The 21401-nt window shown below is 41.7% G+C and overlaps 3 protein-coding genes across 4 annotated transcripts in view; 1 reads left to right on the forward strand and 2 right to left on the reverse strand.

Annotated features, from left to right (window-relative positions):
* Positions 1-17629, forward strand: part of Stx3 (syntaxin 3) — a 54329-nt gene extending 36700 nt beyond the window's left edge. The window contains exon 11 of one of the 2 annotated variants that reach the window (XM_063228166.1): positions 3274-17629. The gene's annotated coding sequence lies outside the window, so the exon portion shown is untranslated. Of the gene's footprint in view, positions 1589-3273 lie in introns of those variants that run through there. The other variant, XM_063228167.1, reaches the window with a different exon arrangement.
* On the reverse strand, positions 683-4384 carry Mrpl16 (mitochondrial ribosomal protein L16). Its single transcript, XM_003464316.5, has 4 exons — positions 4226-4384; positions 3978-4043; positions 2255-2403; positions 683-1208 (listed from the first exon to the last, which is right to left on the reverse strand). The coding sequence occupies exons 1-4, from the start codon at positions 4278-4280 to the stop codon at positions 723-725; spliced, it is 756 nt and encodes a 251-aa protein (XP_003464364.1). The 5' UTR covers positions 4281-4384; the 3' UTR covers positions 683-722.
* Positions 13840-21401, reverse strand: part of LOC100735256 (cobalamin binding intrinsic factor) — a 16527-nt gene continuing 8965 nt past the window's right edge. Inside the window, exons 8-9 of the mRNA XM_063228161.1 lie at positions 18686-18804; positions 13840-13971 (exon numbers count right to left, since the gene is read on the reverse strand). Coding sequence (XP_063084231.1) covers positions 13910-13971; positions 18686-18804 — 181 coding nt within the window. The 3' untranslated portion in view covers positions 13840-13909. The remainder of the gene's footprint in view (positions 13972-18685; positions 18805-21401) is intronic.

The raw sequence follows: 21401 nt of genomic DNA on the forward strand, positions 1-21401 counted from the left end.
TTTGAAGAGGGGCAGAGACTACAGCTGGCTGGCTCTAAAAGACAACTTTACCTCACTGCAGACAAACAAGGAAGTGGGGTCAAGGGGCTGTGACTCACGTGGAGCCCCCACTCACCTAGTGGTGCTGATCTGTGTGCTGCACTGTGCAAACCCTGTGGGGACACAAGGTAGCACCAACCTAGAGAGCTCTACAGAAGCCCAGCTTCACCAGCCATCGTTTTTCCTGTGAGCTGAATTCCTTGGCGCCAAGTCCAGCACTCCTTCTTCCAACACTGAGGGAAAATGGGTAGCTGGGCACCACTGAACACTGGCTGAACTGGGTTCCTTATGTTCTGTCATTTTCCCTTGTCTGTGACTGGGAAAATGTCACAGAAGCCAGCCCCTGACGTGTGGACAGGAAACAGGCTGTGCAGAAACAGAGCCAGGCTTGCAGCAGGGTGTGAAATGCCTGAAGACAGTTAAGTCTATGATGCAGCAGAAGCCAGAGGTGTCACCAATCATCCTGACTCTCCTGAGGGATTTCAGGTGACAGCAAGAAGCTACACTGAGGGGATGCTCAAACTTTAAAGAATCAGTGGCAAACAGAGTTTTTCAGAAATTACTATGTGCTGCTCCTTAGTTACAATCTAAGAGCGACCTGGAGACTTCAAGAGGAAGGTGGGGAGAATAAAAACACAGACTCTTGTCCCAGTGACCGAGGCATCTATGTTACTGTGCTCGTGCTACACACGGTGGGGCAGGTAGAACTTGCCCCAATACCGCCCCTTCTGGGTCAAGTCGTAGGGGCTTAGCACCTTGCGTATGCCCAGCATGTTGGCAGTTGCAATGCGCTCAAAGGTCCAGGGGTTTTGGTTGTTCCGTTCTCTTTCCTTCTGGTCTTTCCGAATCTTCTCCAGTGTTTCTCGGCTCACTGCCTTCGCTGGGAAGGGTAGCTTGTGGGCAACCTGGTTCAGGAAATTTGCCACCTCCTTGAACTCACAACGCCCTCCGATCTCTACTAGGAGGCGGCCAGCCTTCACAGGTGTCACATAGTGATCGATGGCCCCTTTGCCACCCCCCATGCGCTGCCCGACACCTTTTCGGGTGATGGGCTTGAAAGGTGGTGGCACTCGCCATATGCCGAACATGTTCTTGGCATCCATAGACCGGTTGATTGTCAGGCGCATCATTTCAAAATGGCCCCAATGGAGGTAACCACCTCCAAGTGCCTAAAAGTAAGAGAATCAGAAAGGCATGGGGACCTGGGTGTCTTTCAGGGCCAATATTACTATGTCTTCTTTTATGGTAACTGTGGCTCTAACCACACACAGGAATATGAAAGGAAGTTCTCAAAAGTAGCATGGGGGAAAAAAAAAAAGCTTAGAGGTTAACAGTGATGAAGGAGATACAAGGGACCCATTCCAATGACAAGGGAAGCCTTTTTGAGAATGTGACATTTAAGTTGAGGACTGAAATAATAAGAACCAGCCAAGGAAAAAGACAGCATAGCTCCAGTCAGAGATACAGCCATGGAAAGACCTGCAAAAGCAGAGGGCTGGGTGACTCTGAGTGGAAACCACATGGCTGGAGTGAGGAGAACAGACAATAAGCATGAGGTTCTGGGAGGCCAGAAGAGGTGGATCATGCAGCCTGGGGAACAGGACTTCATGATGTCACTCTGGCTGCCTGCTGTAAAAGAAACCCCAGTGTGCAGCCACTCATGCTAAATCTTTGTGGAAACCATTCAACAAGTAAGGAAATAGCTGCTCCACACCCAGGGCATGGACTGTTTTATTTTTACCCAGAGGCTTGAAACTCATGTCCTGGGCAGATTAGGTAGCCTCTTTCTACTTTCTTGCATTAGCACCACTCACCCCACTTCATTTTCTGTGGTTTCACTTATAAGTGGTCAGCTATGGCCTAGAAATACTAAATGGAAAACCCCGAAATAATTTGTAATTTTTAAGCTGCATGCTTTTCTGAGTAATGATTTTAAAATTTTACTTCCTATTCTGCTCAGTTCTTCCTGGGATGTGAATCATCTTTGTGCAGCATATCCACACGACTACCTGCCTGTTAGTCACTTAGTGCCCAGCTAGGTTACTAGACTGATTATCACAGTATCAATGCTTATATATATTCAGCACTATCCTCAGTCTCAAGTATCCAGTAGAAACTTGGAATGTATTCCCTATGGATAAGATGGGGAGCAACTGTACTTCCATTGTACATTACAAACAAAACCAAAAAAACATTGCTAGCTTTCATCACTCACCAAAATCCCGAAACTGCCTTCTGTGAACTCAGTAGCTTCAGTGGAAGGTCCTCGTATATCACTCAAGTTTTTGGGTTCTCGTCTTACTTTTGGCACAAGTGGTGCCCTTTCAATAAACTTAAGCTTGGGCCTTTCTGGAATGGAAACACCTACAAGACCAGAGACAAGCAAGAACAAACAAAATTACTATCTCAAAGGATCTGCTTTCTCCCAGGAAAGATTAGTAATACTCAAGTGAAATTACAAGAAAGTTACCACTGAGTAATTCTGAAGATATATAACATCCTTCTTGTGTATACTTCTAGTGACACCAGAGTCTTTTGGTTATGACAAACTTTTGAAGATAGCAAAATTTTAACCTTCAAAACAAAATGTATTTACTAAATCCCTACTCTATAACATTTGTAACAGGGACTGTTTGAAAACTGCTATTTCATCTAATCTTTAAAACAATTTTATAGCCTTGGCACATGTTTTAGGACTTCCTTTTTAAAATTAGATGTTTAACATACACATCAAAGGGCCAAAACAAATAAACAGTCAATTATTTGAAAATAAACACATGAACATACACTGATCACCCAGGTTAACAAATAACAAATGTTATTTAATATCTATTTTATAGAAGAACCCAAAGCCTAGAAGTATCTATAATTTGTTTCACACTATCCAGTTAAACAAGCAAAGTCAGACAGCATGATTCTTTTTTTAAAAAATTACTGCCTCTGGAGGTTACTGGAGACAGTGGAGACAATACATAAAAATATCAAAGTTAAATAGTTCTGTCACATTTTGAAACTTACAACTCAGGAATCCTCTGATCAATGCTCTTTCTTTTAAGCATACAGAGGTTCTTCAGCTGAGCGCTGTATATTTCCTATACTGCACAATGGTGTTCCTGCTGAGTGAGGGCAGGCAGCAGGATTTCAGGCCAGATATGTGGCATCTTTATCAGCTTTGACAACTTGGGGAAAAAAACACTAATTGTGAGTCATTAAAAAAAATTTTTTTTTCTGTAGTGAAAGAAGCATGGTTCCATCTGAAAGTAAACAGGGAATCGGAGACTTCAAGAAAGTATCAACACTGGATACATAACATTATGTTTCAAGTTACGGAAGTTACTTTCTCCTCCCAACATCTATGTTCAACTACTAAGTTATTAATACCTTTTTTTGGTCTACAAGTCAGTATGTACTTCCAGAGAACACATCATTTAACAATTATGTGTAGAAGATAATGCCATCTAATGTCCAGTACCCTTCAAGATTTTTAGTACATTAAAAAGAATGATACGTTACATTTACAGAATTGTGACTTCCTTAAATGTTTACGTTAAATAAACATACTTTTCACAAATGGTTAGGTGACTTAAATAAAAAGACCAAATCCGAGGTCAATGAGCTCTGGCTGAGAGGACCATGGGCCACATTCCAGAGTGTGTGCAGTAGCTGGCAACAGGGCACCCAGCCCATTCGACACCCGCTCCTTAAGAACAAGGAGTTTATGGCTTCTCCTTGACACCGCTCGGCAACACCTTGCGCCTCCCGTACGCACATGCAGCAATCCCGACCCTCTGGGACGATGAGGCGGAAGTTCGTATCCAGCCTGGGATAGGGCTGTAGGTTCTGCCACTGCACTCTACACACTATGCCTTGACACAGTTCTGCAAGGGAGGTCGGGGAAAGCATGGCTGTGCCTCATCACGATCGTGGCGGGGTCTCACCTTCGAAAGTCGGCACCGGAAGCAGCGTCTTCAGGCCGGCGCGGGTAGCAAGCGCAGGCCCCGAACCTGCAAAGACGAGACTAGTTAAGTGAGAAGATGACGAGTCACCCTGGGCCTCGGGAACCCTCTCCTGGCGTCCGCCGCCCGCCAGCTTTTCGGGAAGCCGCCCAGACCCCTGAACCCGGAGCCAATAAGGCAGGGGAAGAAAACGGGGAGAAGGCCTCCAGAGGACCCGAAGGACTGCCCACCTGACAGACGCGCCCGCAGGAGCGGCGCACAGGTGCGCGCCAGCAGCTGCCACATGCTCGCGCGTCCTGGTTCCCCTCTGCGGTGAGGAGCGACGCTTGAAAGCCAGTGTGGAAACCAATGCTGACGCCACAGGGCCGGGTCGCGAGCCGGAAGTTGTGCTCACGCTGGTCCGTTCCTCAGAGAGTCCCAGCGGAAGCGGAAGAAATCGGAGCCTGGGATCTTGGTTCCGGAGCGGGTGTGTCCGGGTCACGTCCAGGTGTGGCGTCCGCTGTACCATCTACGGCTGTTTTGCTGTCGGTTTACAACACTGCGTAGGCGTGGGGTTTGCCCAGCTCGCCAGTGCTTTACTCACGGCATCGCGTGCCAAAAGCGCCACGGATTTGCTGTTGGTGTCCGGCGTTCCCCGAGGATCCGCCCGCAGGGGTTCGCAGCGCCTCCCGGGCTGTCACCCCGGGGACCCCGTGCGCGCCCTGGGCAGGCCGAGAAAGCACCGTCGTCCTGGGCAGAGGCGGGCGGATCCTAAACCCGGCCCGGGGAAGAGCTAACCGGGCAGAGTGTGTCTTTCGGTCCCTCCTCAGTGAACCAGTGAAGGTCTGTTGGGAAGGCCCCTTACTTAATCGTTAAGTGAAGGGTACTCGTGTGCGTGTGCGTGTCTGATGCGGTGTTACATCGATGTCAAAGTGAGAACACACACGTGTGTGTAGGTGCGTGAGCATGGGCGCGCATGTGTTTTACATATTAAATAATCCTCACGCGGGGGCCTCTTATCTCCCTTGGGTTCTGCCGGGTGGGAGGGGAGCTGGCTTTCCTGGTCACTGTGACTTTTCAGAGTCCCCCTAGCTTTTCCCTCGTTTGTCTTTCTCATCACCCTAACTGTGTCTACCTGTGAAGGCAGACCCTGCTTTTAATAAGTTCCTGTATTGATCTTAATAAGCTCAATGAAGCTTTTATCCTCCCTTCCCCTACCTGCAGGATCCTCTGCCCCTACCCAAGCAAATAATGTGTAATTATAATTTGAGGAGAACGATGGATAAGTAATTTTCAAGAGCCTGAGGCTTTTTAGTAATTAGAATGAGAGAGGATCTTTATCCAGGCTTCTGGGCCCCAAGTGGGATCAGCAAATGAGTGAGGTCTGTTAGGCTTAAGTCTTTCACAAATGGCAATGTCAAAAACTGTGAAAGACTGGCAAGGGCTCTGGGAGAATGCTGTTCATAATTTCATTCACCTGCTCCCTGAATAGGCTCCCAAAGAGGTAGTGAAAGCTGTCTCAGCTACTCTAAGGACTTCATTTTAACTTGGTTACCTCTGTAAGTGCTTGGCAGAAAGTCACCAGCAGGCTGGGGCCTGGTGGCTGGGTGGCTGAAAATGCACTTTCCCTCCTTCGCTGTTTACATCACTAGTGATAGATAAGAGCCTCACAAGTTTGGGCTTTCAAACTTTAGCTTAAAGGGATGTAACATCCTCTAAGTGGGTTAATGAGGCCCAGAGATAATAAAGTCCAGTCAATGGGTGAGAGATTAGCAACACCTCAAGGGCTCAGACTACAGGATGACAGCCACCTAAAAATAAACAGGGACCTACTTTCCCTGAAGTAGGTAAACAGCGCATTTTATTTCTAAGAGAACAATGACCTCAGGGGAAGGAAAGGATATTCATTGAAAGGCCCAGTTAATCATCCAGATATAACCTAGGACCTCATTCAGTGCAGGTCATTTCAGCACTCTGCCACCTTCATGCTTGAAGGTCATTGTCTCTTTCTGAAAATCTATCCTTTCCCCAATAATCTCTGCATATACCCTATATCCGTGATGGAAACTCTGAAGAGACTGGGGACTCCCACTGCAACCCCAAACTCACTTATTTATCACAAGGTGCCAACACTGCAACTAAATACAGAGGTTTGAGTTTAGGTAAAATAATTCATACGTGAACATCTTTTGTCTTAAAAACAGTAGCAGATGTGCCGAAGGTTTGGCCACCACTGCTCTGTAAAATGTAGTCTTGTCTGAAACCTTTCGTCAAAGACACAGAATAAAAGTGTGTGGTCAGTTCCTTGCTGTGTTACCCAGCTTGCAGGTAACAGATGGACCCTGTCTTCAAATAAGGTCCCCTTCTGAGAGATCAGGGTTAGAACCCCAACATGCAGAGGAAATACAGTTCAGACTACAGCAGGTAAGTCAGAAATGGTGAGATCGGGGCAGGGAGATCTTTCTTTATTGTTAAAAACCTAAAGTGAGGAACTAGAGATTCCCTTTTTCCATTGGATTGCAATGACTGTCTCCTGGAGCAGGACTGAGCTAAAGGAGGGGAATAGCTTTGTCTTTGGGTGGAATTCAGAGCTGTAAATATCACACAGTATTGGACATTTTAGGCATCGAAATGTGAATGTGTCCTGAGTCTAGAAGTGACAAAACAGGTTTAAGAGTTATTTTTAAATTAAAGCTAAATGAGGAAATGTACAACATAAAACAAAAACCCAACTACAACAAAACCAGTCTCACTGAGTTGATTGGATGACAGTAAACTAAAGTTTACTTCTCATGGCATTCTGATGTCCATTTATGTAATTCAAATACTGGTTATAGGTTAGATTTCATATAGTTTAACGATGACTAATAAAATACTTTTCGCTAGGTGTGGTGGTACACACCTATAATCCCAGCACTCTGGTGGCTGAGTCAGGAGGGTACAGTGAATTCAAGGCCATCCTGGGCTACTTGTGAGTTCAATGCCAGTTTAAACTACATAGTGAGTCCTAGTCTCAAAAAACAAAAGAAAATCAATTCTTTGATTTCATTTATTTTTGCCTTTGTTTCTGCATTTGCTATCTGCTTGCTTGTATACTTTGCCTATTTTAAATTGCATTGTCCATTTTTCTTATGAATTCAAAACTGCTTGTGTATTAAGTTTATTAACTCCTGTCTGGTTATATATGTTCCAATCTTTTTCAGTATATGTTACTATTTTTTTTTTTTTTTTGTCTTTTTGAGAATGCAGTTCAGGCTGGCCTTGAGCTGACTCCCAGGCTGGTCTCGAACTTACAACAATCCTCCTGCCTCAGCCTCCCAAGTGCTGGGATTACAGGTGTGTGCCCCTGTGTTTGGCTCTCTTACTATTTTGTTGAGATATGGCCATTGATAATTTTTCTTAAGTAAAACCTGCCAGAAATTTTGTTTTTTTTTTCTGAGAAGCTTTGCTAGGATTATGGATTTTAGTCTATTGACACGTAATAATCATATATATTTATGGAAAAACATGATGTTTTGATGCATAACTGTATAATGACATTGACTTGTACAATAGCACCTGTTTGGGCCAGAGGTAGAGATCTAACATAATTATTCGAGTTGAAAATTCTCATATAACATGTAACTTTATAATGTGCTAAATTCTCACATAGTTTTTTACATCCCTCTTGCCATTTTATTCCATTTCCATACCAAACATTGGTGCTGCACTGTTTAAATTATCATCTGCTTACTACACATTTTTACATGTGTTTGGGCAAATTTTTCATTATTTTTAAAATTTTTCATTTTTGTACTCTGCTTTCTAAAGAACACTTGTCATGCTTGTTCTTTAAAATAAAACTTAGAATCACTTTGTTAATTTTTATACTCTGTTTTAATTTTCTTGGCTAGAGTTCTTGTGCCTATAACTTCAGAGCCACACTGAGTGGGACTCAGGCTTAGGCTGTGGTGAATGATGGGTCCTCAGTGAGAAGGGCTGGGGGTGGTGTCGACTGCGTCCTCAGAAGTGTTTTCTCCACTCACACACTAAGCACAGGTCCTTCATGGTCGTGGTTTTAGGGCACATTGCATACAACTCAGGAATGGGGTGAAGATACCAGCTGGCACTCCTCCCTCCTTCCTTGGATGAACACCGCTTCTGAAATTCAGGCTTTACCATCCCTGGCCGGCAGAGGGCACAAAAGTGCTTTTCATCGTCCCTGAAACCTGCACCAAATGTGTGCTTGACCTGGTGGAGAGGAGCACAACTCAGGGAAAGGATTGAGGGGCGCTGTCACAGGTCGATCCATTTTTTGTGAAACCCTGTATGTGTGAGTGAGCATGGTGTTATCTGAAATGTGCATCTCCAAGAATGCAACGCTTAAAACTTACAAACTAAGAGTTTTAGAGGAGATTCTAGGCCAAACTTCCACAGGACCTTTCAGTTGGCTGGAGACGCCCAGTCCCATGAGCGCTCACTGGCGAGCACGGAACACCTTATGAAAGCTTTCTGGAGCCCAGATCCCCCCACTCCCGCATCGTATCTGTAGATTACTTTTTCCAACTGGAACTGAAATAATTACATGTATTGTTATTCATGGAACCTTGCTAACTGGTGGAGATTTACTGAGCTCAGCGGCATAAGCACCTGCCTTGCAAGCAGGCGGTCGTGAGTTCGATCCCTGGTACCGATAAAAAGACAAAAAAGAGAAAAAAAGAGAAAGCGAAAAGTGGTCCTTGCTTGTGGGGGCACATGAAAGTGTGAGTAGAGACCATAAAATAAGATGAGCACAGGAATGGTTAGGTTCCTGTCTGCAGACGTGCTTCTGGTCTTGGTTTTGGTTTAGTATTTTTAAGACTCCTTTGTCACCCGTTTAAAAAAACTCAGCTATGTTGATAAAATCCCATTGACTGTTTGCTCTTAGATATTTTGCTGGGAGCTACATGACCCAAAGATAAGGATCGGGAATAGGAGAAACAAGAGGATCACAGCTTTAAAAAATCCTTAAACTGCATAATCACCCCAAATGCATAAGGACAGAGTAGACATCCTCTACTCAGATAATGACAAATAGAAACAAAGTAGAAAGTATGTTGGAATCATAGAAAAAGTTAGACATGTCTTGGAAAAACAGATGTATCATAAATTCATGTGATTTCCTGCTTCAGGGTACTCACAGGTAAATTTATTTTGCATTATTTTCTCACTCTTTCATCACTTAATGGCAGTCACCTTTATTTTAATAGCGCATACACAAATATATATTTTAAGGCACTTTCTTAAAGCGGAACTGCTACTTGTTATACAAGTTTCAGTATCAACATTTCTCTGCCAAACCTTTGCCAGTAAAGATGAGCACACACACACACACACATGCACACAGGACTTTTTGAATTTTTATTCATGGCTTATTGATTTATTTTTAATTTTTATTTTTAAGAGAATAAAGCTAAACAAATCAATACTACAGAATAAAGTCAACCAAAGCAAAATAGTGAAAGCAATACAGGACTTCAAAACAAGGAAGTCAACAATGGCTACCATAATGCCTTTGGTATCTTCAAAACAGCTGCTTATGCCACCAGACATAATAAAACCAAACCAAATAGAACAGAATAAAAACCAAGCACAAGAAAACAATGAAAATGATACAGGACATCAAAAGAAAATAACAGGAAATTAATAATGGTTACCACCTTCCCTTTTTAGAGGTTTCTTCTTCCCCTCCACTTTTACAATATCTATTGTGCATTTTGGATCCCACTAATTCCTTCAGTTTTTTGTACTAGGGGGAAAACATGATGTTCGCTCATGTGAGACTGAGTCATTTCACCTCAAGTTTCATTCATTTACCTATGAGAGCTTCATGATTTTTCTTCTTTACAGTTGAGTGGCTTTCCATTGTATAAAAATGCTGTGTCTTTCTTATCCATTCTGTGGATGATGGGCAAGCTACCACTGCTTTTTTCTGGTTCCCTGTCACATGGAGCAGTGTTTTATCTTCTTTGACTTTCAGTATATGAATTTTCTTTTGAGTTAAATGTATACAGCATATTGTATACAGCATATTGATGGATCTTGTTTCTTGATCTACTTTCCATGTATTTCTTTTTTTTTTTTTTTTTGGTAAATTGAGGCCATCTACATTAATGCTTATGGCCAATTTGCACTGGCTCATTTCTGACATGCTTTTTTCTTGCCTTTCGCTTCCTACTTTTCCCCTCCATTCCTTGTCTGCCCTGCTCAGTGATCCCACTCTGTTGCTGTTCCTGGGACTAGGATCATCCTTATTTCTCCCTAGAATGTCCTTCAGTACTCTTTGTAGGGCTGGTTGGGTGGTCATGAATTCCTTCAGTTGTTCTTTGTCATGGAATATCTTGTTTCTCCATTAATTTTGAAAGATAGTTTTGCAGGATACATAAATCTGGGTTGGAAGTTTTTTCTTTCAGGACTTGAAACACTTCACTCCAAGCTCTTCTTGACATGATGGTTGTGTTGACAGTATAGATGATCTGTTTCTTTTCTCTAACAGCCTTTAGTATCTTGTTCTTGTGTTGAATTTCTGGGATCTTACTTTTATTTAAATTTATTTTGATTATGGATTTAGATTTATTTTGGTTTAGATTATTATTTAGATTTATTTTGGTTATGACTAGTTGGAGTTCGGTATGCCTCGCTAATCAGTATGTCGTGTCATTTTCTCATGCTTGGAAAGTTATCTGCTATTACTTCTGTAAATAGTCTCTTTATGTCATTTGTGTTGAGTCTTGCTTTTTCACTGACATCTATTATTATTCATTTATTTTTCTATGTGTCATCTTGTAGGCATTGAATGTTACTTCCTGGTTCCTCGATTTTTTAAGAGACCTTTCTTTTGCAGTCACTAGCTGCCATCCTGTCTTCAAGGTCTGAAAGTCTTTCTTCAGGTTTTTTTTTTTTTGTTGTTGTTTTTTGTGCTGGGGATTGAACTCACGACCTCACGCTTGCAAGGCAGGCACTTATGCAGCTGAGCTAAATCCCTGGCCCCTTTCTTTAGTTTCTTTCAAGTGGTTTTGCCAGCTTTCAATGGTGTTTTTAATTTCCTGGATACCTCTTTAGTCTGTTTCATGCTTTCCAATTCTTGTGCATATTGTTCATTCAAGGTTTCCCTCTTCTTTATGTTCCTTTTGAAAAAAATCTATGTCTTTTATTATATTTATTATATTTGTCATTTCTCCTGAGACATTGTTTCTCATCTGATTTCTTTTACAGCCTCATGAAGTAGTTTCTTTACTTCAGTTGCCATCATCCCAATTTCAGCTGTGTGGCTTTGGCTTTCTTCCGTGTCCATGTCTCCTGGGCTTGTTCTGTGTGGTCTGGAGCCAGAGATTGCCGTTTGCTCCTTCATCTTGACATTTTCCTGGGTTCCTCCAGATAAGTGGGTTATAATGTCTCAGGCACTTCTCATGTTGACTACCTGTCCACAGTGTAGGGGGATGGGTCAGGCACTTGGGTTTCTCTTAACCCAGGTTCCCCTGGAGGCAGTGGAGTACAGAATGGGCTTCTCCATACACTCAAAGTTTCTTCAAGGCTTGGCTTGCTTGTTCTCCTGGCTTATGTTGGCTACCCAGGGAGAGTCCTGATGGACTGTGTGCACGTGTGGGGTCCAAGCTGGCTGCTTTTCCCTGCCCTGTTGGCTGGCTACCTATGGAAGAGTCCAGATTGGTTGCCCAGCCTATTGTTAAACAAACAAAAAGTCATCTTTGCTTAACATTTTTCTCAGTTTCCAACTCCTCAACAACCACACTGTGTGTTGGATGAATAATAGTTAGAAAGCAGTGAAGGAAATGAGCACAGGTACTGAGAAGGGTCCCACACACAGGTCTTCACTGTGTGGTCTGTTTCTCTCACAAGCTGTGTATCATGTACATCTTTTTTGTGTCACAGTCTTTTCTTTTCAGGGTGAATTTAGTAACCTGCAGGGACCCATCACAGGGCTGCACCAGAGTTCACGTCTGTTGCCCCATTGCTGGGCACAGAAATGGCTTGTGCTTTCCGGGTGACCACACTGTGCTATGCCAAGGGGAGAGCACTTTATTCACCTTCCCGAGGGGTCTCTCCATTACCCTGACAGTCCTAGGCTCCTTCTGGCCTGTAGGATGAGGACGTGGGCCTGTGTGGCTCATACCTGTTCCTCTCGGGAGCAGACTGGTAGAGAACAGGCGATTGCTCCATAATGCCTGAGCAGGTGGCCGATGGTGAGAAGGTCAGTCTGATTAGTGCAGGGCTCCTTGTCAGCAGTGGTGTCTGCACACAGGAGCCTGTTCCCGGACAGTCGCAGTGGGCAGTTTAATCTTCACACATCTGTGTCCTCCTGGGATCATTCTCTCTGTGTATATGTCAAGATCATTATGGACATCCAAAACGTACCCACCAACCTAACTATGTATATATATAAAAATTGGGGTTTTTCTGGTTTCAAGTTAAGTCCAGTTGTCGTTAAGTATTGTTTCTGGGATCTCCAGGGATTCAAAAATCTGAGGATGATCATGGCATAGCATTTGGAGAGAACCTATACATACCCCTCTGTATACATCAATATATCTCTAGGTGACCTGCTTAATAAAGTATAAATACTGTGTGAGTGGTTGTTATACTGTATTGTGTTATTTAGACAATAAGTCATTAAAAAATCTATGTGTTCATTACGTTCATTACAGATTTGGCTTCTTTTATTTTAAAGAGATTAAAAGAAATCAAAGCTAAACTAAGACAGAAGAGTAGAAACAATATAGGATTTTGAAACAAGCCAATAGGAAATTAACAGTAGTAACTATATTGCATATTGTTATCTTCAAAATAGTTGTTCAGGTTACAAGAAAAGGCCTGACAAACAGAACAAATAGTATAAGTAATCACAGTTTCTTTCCTTGAACTAATAGTATCAATACGACAATTATCTTAGCTATACAGATTTAGTTTTTTAAAAAATACTTCCCATCTGTAGTTGGCACGATTTGTGGATATAGGGCTAGTGATTATGGAAGCCAGTTGTTTTTTTTTTTTTCCCATTTTCTTTTTTGTCTTTTTTGGTACCAGGGATTGAAGTCACGACTGCCTGCTTGCAAGGCAGGCTCTTTGCGGCTGAGCTAAATCTCCAGCCCCTAAGCCAATTGTTTCTTTTAGGCCTTTGGTTACACATTTTCATCTTCCTCTCTAAGAAGTTTGTAGCAAGTCTGAGTCCTACCACAGATTACAGTTATAATTATGTTTCAAAGCTTAAATATTTTTCAAAGGCCTGTATCTAACCCTTAGGGCACACTACTTAAAACTTTGTATTATATATAAAATCTACATCAGATTTACATGTAAATATATTGAAGTTATATAAAATATACTTAAACAAATGCTACTCAGAGTAAATACTAGAAATGGAAGAAGAAAGAGCATCATTTAGGAGTTCTGAACCATCTGAGAAATATCATATGAAATAACTTTGGCCATTTGATGTATATTAGTTTGTGTGAATGTATGTTTCGATTAAGTGATTTCAAAAGGGGCATTTATTATAAGACACACAGACAGGAGATTTAAAAGATACGTTATTTCATTTGTAGAAATAGGGAGTGGATTGTTGAATTGATAAAAGTTGGAATGATCTCCAAAAATATCGCCGGGCCACTCCTCCCCAGCAACCTAGAGCAGGGTGTTACCTTTCTTCTGACACCCCAATAGCAAGCTCTTTGTGTCACTGAAAACTCTAAAAGGTTCGCCATTGCTGCCTTAGTGTTGAATGATGAAAGACAGTCATTGCACTCAGAAGCTGGGGGTTTTATTTTCATGAGTCACGTGTTGGGGCATCATTTATTCTATACAGGGGTTTCTATGTTTTAACTAGGAATAAGGGAGTGTCGTAGATATCCACTGTTTTTCCCATATTTGAAATAAAGTGGAAATCTTCACCCACTTCCTTCTCAGTAGTGGGTGAAGTTGGCTGTGATGTGCTCATGGTCGAAGGGTATGTAGTCAGCAACCCCTAGAAAGAAGCAGAGCGGAACCTGAGGTGACTATGGTGCAGATCCGACACCAAAGCGCCTGCCCATTAAATGCCAGAAGAGTTAAATCACCTGGAGAGAAAGGAGCTGTGTAGTTAGTCTGGAATAAACATATAAGTGGGATTTAAAACATTCATGTTTCCTGTCTGTTACCACTGATACATTGTGACAACTTGAGAAATTCAGAAGTTTAACTGAGAGACTGAGCAGGGAGCCTGGATCCTTACTTTGTAAATATCCTCATCCTGTGCAAAAGGAAGGCACAGAGATTTTGTGAGTGATACACTCTCCTGGGCGGGATGTGTGTGTGCCTGTGTATAACAGAAGGGAGGAAAAGAGGCTTGCTCTTTCCTCTTTGGTTCTGGCTGCTGCCTTGAAGTGTTGCCCCAGTGCCATGTCTCCCTAACTTGCAATCAGCTTGTTATGGACTGAAATCTCAACAAACTGTGAGCTAAATAAACCTTTCCTTTCTTCATTTTGTGTGTCATGTATTTTGTCCCAGCAATGAGAGAAAAGTAACCAAGACAGAATTTGGTACCAGTGGAGTTGGGTCATTTCTGTTACTATATTTTACTATGTGGTTCAATAGCCTTTGTAAATGGCTTTTGGGAAGAGTTTGGAGTGTTTTTGAGATGTCTCCTGAAACAGTAGCCCTGAAATGCCTTAGGTTGTTCTGTAAGGGGATTCTGGACAGAGCTCAGAAGACTAGAAGGCTGATAGAAATCCTGACAGTAAAGACCAGGCTTGGGAGGTTTCTTCTGGAAAGGACTACATTGGTTATTGGAATCCAGATGATGTGTGTTATGGCTTGGCAGAAGAGACTTTGTCTGAGACTAAGATTAAGGATGGTGGACTAATTAATGCGACAGAAAAAATTTCAAGGCAGTTGAATGTTGAAGCTGTGGCATGGCTAGTGTTGGAATCTTTTAGCCAGATTTATGTTGCAAATCAAGATCAAAGAGCCCAGTGGGATGATTTAAAACATTGTGAATTTGGTCAGAAGAGAAGCTCCAGTAAAACTGTGAATTGCAAAGATAGAGCTGAGGAAATCTTGAATTTTGAAAAAGAACTGGAAAACAGGAATGTTGAAAAATATGGCCTTTAAGTACATGAAAAGCAGCAAATCTGAAACCTTTGCAGCATCAAAACTTCAAAAATGAAAGACTTTGCTTTGAGGCAAAAGTCACAGAGCATAATATTCCAGTATGGTGGTAGCAGAGAATCTTTCTCAGAATTGGATTCAGAGCACCAAGCCATGCAGGCACTTGACACCTACAGACAAAAGAGAGGAGACCCTGGCTACTGCTCCAGCTGGCAGCAGATCTCAGCATCATCCATGGGGTGCTGGTTTTAGGTGCACACAGAATGCAAGAGTTCTGAGGTTAAAAGGCTACCACCCAAATTTCAGAAGGCCTGGGAGGCCAGGCAGTATCTGAAGCTGTGACTGTGAAGCCAAAGGTTCAATAGAAAACTCAGAAGGTTGGAAAAGCCAAGAATGTGACTCACCTAAAGAAAGCTGCAAAGACAGAGCAAAGTGGGTCTAAGAGAGAAGCTGTGGGAGCTACAACCACCAGAAGTATCATGGGGGTGGAACCACACAAGCCCTTTGGAGCTTACAGTTTGCCAAAGATTTCTTCACATGCTGGATGTGTGACTACAGGACTTAATATTTGCCCTGCTGGATTTTGGAAATTCTTTTGTCTCAATCCTTTGTACCCTCCTGTTTGTATCTTTTGGAATGAAAATGTTTATCTTGTGCCATTTCATGTTGGAAGTGTTTAACTTTGTTTTCATTTGTACAGGGGCTTGTAGCTAAGGTTAGCCTTACATCTCAGAGGAGACTTGGGACTTAAAACTTTTAAACAATGCTGAAACTGGCAGGACTTTGGCAACTTTTGCAGATGAACTAAATTCCTTTTGCATAAAGGAATATGCATGAGTCTTTGGGGGTCACGGACAAAATGTTATGGTTCTAATATAGTATAATGTTGATAGACTTAATGCTGGTTCTTGAGGATTGTTAAACTGTGTTATAATGTTCAAGTTGAAAAATGTTAAGAATAAGCATGCCTTTGTATCTGAAGGCTGGTTTAAAGAAATGTGTCTGCTTTCCAAGTTGACAAGGGGTGTTGTTACAGTTGATAATATTGTGTTAACTTGAGAAGTTTAGAAGTTTAACTGAAACACTTAGCAGGGAGCTAGATCCTTACTTTGTGAATATCCTCATCTTGTGCAAGAACAGGGCACAGAGATTTTGTGAGTGCTAAACTTGCCCTGAAAGGAGAGGGTGGCTTGTGTGTAATATAAGGGAGGAGAAGATACTTTTTCTCCCTCCTTTTTCTGGCTGCTACCTTGAAGTGTACCCCTGTGCCATGCCACCCTGTCTTAGAGCCAGCTGATTATGGACTGAAACCTTTACAGACTGTGAGCTTAATAAACTTTTCCTTCCTTCACTTTGGGTGCTGAGTATTTTGTCCCAGCAATGAGAGAAAAGTAACCAAATCACTGTCTCTATCTCACCACTTAGTGGAGATCTTTCAGCATGCCTCTTGAGATGTGCCAGCCTCTCTTTCCCTCAAATTGGGTCTTAATTATTGTTCTTTTTGCTGAGATAAAATACTCGATACTTAAAGTTAAAGGAGGAAAGGTTTATTTTGCTCACATTTTGTGGAGGTTTCAGTCCATAGTCAGTTGGCTCCAAGGCAGGGTTGGCATCAAGGAGGACAAATAGTTCAAGGCAGAACAAAAACATCAAATGGAAGCAAAGGAACAGGGACAAGCACCTTCTGTCCCTTATATCCTTTCCAGGCTACCTGTTCCCGGAGTATCACTCATACCCTTAATCCTGACATTGTACTTTGACTCAATACCAACCTTACATCCTTGATCTGGCAGAACTGAGCCAAACCATCAGCAGACTGATTTAGTAATCATACATCCTAGATCCAGCCATCTCTGAAAAGCCCCACCTATGACTGCATGAGGCTTTGAGGGGACATCTAAATATAAGCACAACATTTAGGAATTTCATAATAATATTTTTTCTGAAGACCTGTCTTCAGGAGCAGAGATAATGACTTTCAGGTGCATAGTACTGTACTCAATAGGTAATAGTTGTGAAATATATTATTTTAAAAATGGCTTATGTAGGCCAAAATTACAGCATTCAAAATTGTATCTCACATTAATTTTTGAAGATTTTGTGAGAAATAAGGAAGGACAGTGGGTTGACAATTTTTGTTTCCCAGGACAGGAAAGATATGTGTTGACAGCATCCATTATTTTTCACATAATTCAGGCAACAGAAAAATTGATAATTTTAGGGTACATAGTGACCTGTAAGCCAATCTGAACTACATAGTGAGATCCTGTCTCAAAACAAATGTAAGCCTAATTTAAATTCCCAGGGCAATTTCTTGAGAAAGGTAGTAGAAAAATGAAGCTAATATAAATAATAAACATTTTAACACATTCTATGCAAAAGACACTTTAATAAATTAAAAAACATTAGTCCTAATCCTCACAATAACTCAGGAAATGGTTATTGTTATTTCTGCTTTATAAAGGTAAAGACTGTGGCCCTGGAACAATGGATTACTTGAATATGTAGTTTGTAAATAAAAAAGGAGCTTCAAATTTTGTGTGACTCCAATACCATTCTTATATGATCTTGCAAACCTACAAATTATGTGTCACCAGGTTCTGTTAACTGTATGATAGATGCTAAGAAAAGTATCTCTTCATTGTAAGACTGGGTAATGAAACCATTTATATAGCTATAGCATTAGTTGGGCTGTGACTTGATTTGCTTTTACAGTTTCTCCATATGGTAACGACTAGTGTCAGCTTGAGAGGTTACATCACCCTTGTTGGGAGCCGCGGCCGACACCAGTCGCCTTACTTGGCGGACGTAGGGCCTGTGGGTGGGAGCGGAGCCTGAGCTAGATTGCCCCTCCCATCGAGTGAGCCAAGTTGGCGCCTGCTTCCTGCCCCCTGATTGCCCTGGCGACTTAAACAACCCGCTCTGTAAGATAGTCTGCCTAGCAACAGCTGATGTTAGCCAGTCAGCCCGCATCGCGCGCTTTGAACTGATTGGCTACTGTTGCCCTATAAAAGTGAATGCCTCTCCCGCCACGAGGAAGAAGCACGAGAGAGATAGAGAAAGTCCACCGGCGAGAAAGGACTGGTGGCAGAGAGGAGGCCTCGCGGGGCCCACGCGGAGACAAATAAAGGCAAGGTTGCACACCGCCAGACTTTGTCGTGTGTCTTTCCTGCCGGCCGGGAGCGACACTGACACACCCTGAGACAGAGCCATGCGCCAGTGCTATTTAACTTGGAGAATATTATAGTATTTGTAGAAACTTTAATGGATGCTAAGATTTGGTTGGAATCTGAGTTTTATTTTTCTATTAAAACATGCAGGCACAATTATTCCTTTATTTAGACATTTAAAAATAACATGAAAAAGGTGAAGAATGGGTTTCTTTCTTTGTAGAAAAAGAGTCACTTATAAAGTTGATTTATCTACATAAAAATTATGTGTATGTCTTTGTATATGTGTAACTCAGATGTATGATTGTAATGACATACAGAATCTGAGAATTACTTACTGATTACATGAGTGAAAGAGCTAAATAATTAATAAACACAGCCTTTAGACTCCAGAAGAAATAACAGATCTTTTTCTTTGCTTACCTTCATCCAAAGGTATCCCATCACCCAGGAATTGCCAGTAAGTCTTGTGATTTGCATTTGCAGCAATGCCATTGATAGAAGTAACTATAAGGCCCCAGGACGTCATTGTTGTTTCAAATCTAAGAACAGAATCACACGTGATTAACACCTCACTTTAGGTTGGACCATAATGGGTGAAATGAAAGCATAGTGCCATTCTAAATCCTCTAAAATTAGGAAAAATCATGCCCAAAGGAGAAAAATACAGATGATTAATAAACATGAAATCACTTCATTTAATATTAAATGATATTAAAATGAATGATTTTAAAAAGCAATGATTTTAAAAAGCAACTGTAGTGGTTGATTGATTGTGTCAACTTGAGACAGTTAGAAGCTAACTAAATGGGTTTAGCAATTCTACACCCAAGGATGTAGAATAAGAGCCACCCTAGGGTGGGTCATCACCTCGAGGTATAAAAGGGGAGGAGGAAGGAGGAATCCATTCCATTCTTGGGAGAAGCTCCAGTCTTTGCCTTTGGTTTGGACCTCGCCTCCTGGCTTCCAGTATAGATTCTTCAGCTTTCCAGCATAGACTCTTCAACCTTTTATCACAGAGCCTTCGGCCTTCTGTCGCAGACCCATCAGCCTGCTGATGTGGACTTGCACAAGACACTAGGGTGAACTCCAGACCTTGGATTGAATCCTTTGGCCTCCAGTGCATAGACACCCTCTGCACGCTTTCTCATGGACTCTGTGACTGACTATCGTAAGCCAATCTTGTTGTTTCTGTATATCCCGGGTTATATCTGTTCTCTCTAGTAAAACCCTGACCAATACAGCAACTTAAAAGTGTAAATGCCCAATGAGTGAAAAAGTAGATGAGTGACAGAGTGAATATCCATAATTGAAATATTGACAATTACAAAATATTAAATTTTTAATAATTTTTAGTAAAGTGGGAAAACACTTATGTAGAAATATTAAATGAATATATGAGATTGCAAATTTTACAGAAATATTTGTCCTGTGTAGACAATGGATCACAACCATTTATGATATTCATAGGAAATGATCTGATCATAAGTTCAGATGATAGCAGTATGCAGTATAGTATTTAGGGGCATCTCCTTCTGAGGGTTGTAGCCAATGTTGATTTCCTAAGATCTTGTTTTGGATAATTTCCATTGTTTTATTGGGTTGGGTTTTATTCTCCTTTGTTTTGTTTGATTATTTCAAACCCAATGGCAGGAGAACCTGTTTCAAAGATAGCAAAATATACTATGGTAGCCATTTTGAATTTACTATTGGCTTGTTTTGAAGTCCTTTATTGCATTTATTGTCTTGTTTTTATTATTTGTATTCTTTTCTATTCTGTTTGATTTTTACTATGTCTGAAGTTATATGTACCTATTTTGAAGACATCGTAATTCCTTCCTCTATTGTTCATTCAAGGTTTCCATGATTTTCTTATGCTCCTCTTCTTAAAAAATATATGTCTTCTTTAGATAAGCTCAGAAACTCTTTCATTAGGTTTGTGATTTCTTCTTTTACCTGAGACATTCCTGATCTGGTTACTTTTACAGTCTCATGAAGATGTTTCTTTACTTCGGTTGCTATCCTCTCAGATTTCAGGTGTGTGACTTCCATTTTCATCCAAGACTATATTTAGACTTATTCTGTGTGGGCTGGAGGTCTGAGATTCCCTTTTGTTCCTTCATGGATATTTTCCTGGGTTCCTCCCAACAAGCCAGTTGTGGTGTCCCAGGCACTTCCTATGTTGGTTGCCCCTCCATGGTATAAGGGAATGGAACAGGCACCTGGGTTCCTCTGACCTCAGGTTCCCAGAGAGGTAGCAGAGCATGGGGTGGGCTTCTTCAGACCTGTGAAGCTATACTTATTCTTCCCTGGTGGCCAGAGGTGCATGGTGGTGGTGCTTCTTCTCAGCCTGTGTGTCTGCATGTACCAGGACTCCCCTGATGGCAGCAGGCACACAGGGATGTATCTGTCTGATTCTCCTGGTGGGTGCAGGCTGTTTGAAGGAAGCAAACCTTCCTATGGTGGCAGCGGGTACACTGTATATTCTAGATTTTATGCTGGTCCTCTTTCTAAGGACTAGATGACAATTTTTTTCCCCATTTTTAGATTATTTATTCACTGTTTGTGCTTCCTTTGCTGTTCAGAAGCTTCACAGACAAATGGATAAAAAAATGTGGTATTGCTGACTTTATTTGGGAACCTTATACAGAACTGATATACTCAATGGTATTGGGATACATGATATTTTGCAATAAAGAATGACAAAAACAACTCTTTTGTAGGAAAATGGATGCTCCTTGAAAATAGTATTCAGTAAAATAGACACAGAAGCTTAAAACTATACATAGTTTCGTTCATGGGAGAAATTCAAAGCATAATACAGAGTAAAATAAAAGAGATAAAAGGCACCAAGGAGACAGATCTACTGCAAATGGAAAAGGGACCTAGAGATGGAGGGAACAGAGGATGGCAAGGGGAAAGGGATGTAAGAAGTTCAGACGTGTCACACACATGTACCAAATAGCCACAGTGAAAGTAACTATTACGTGTCTCAAACATGCACACATACACAAAAGAAATTAAAGGAAAACACGCCACACAGTAAGAAGGCTACCTCCTACCTGGGCTCTCACACCCCTTGCAGTCTCAGCCAAGCTTCTCTTCATCCCGCATTCTCTTCCAGAGCAGCTGGCTGTTC

This window comes from Cavia porcellus, unplaced genomic scaffold (assembly GCF_034190915.1).
Source record: "Cavia porcellus strain 051 isolate PalLab524CR breed Dunkin Hartley unplaced genomic scaffold, mCavPor4.1 scaffold_17, whole genome shotgun sequence".
In the NCBI taxonomy this organism is placed as follows: domain Eukaryota; kingdom Metazoa; phylum Chordata; class Mammalia; order Rodentia; family Caviidae; genus Cavia; species Cavia porcellus.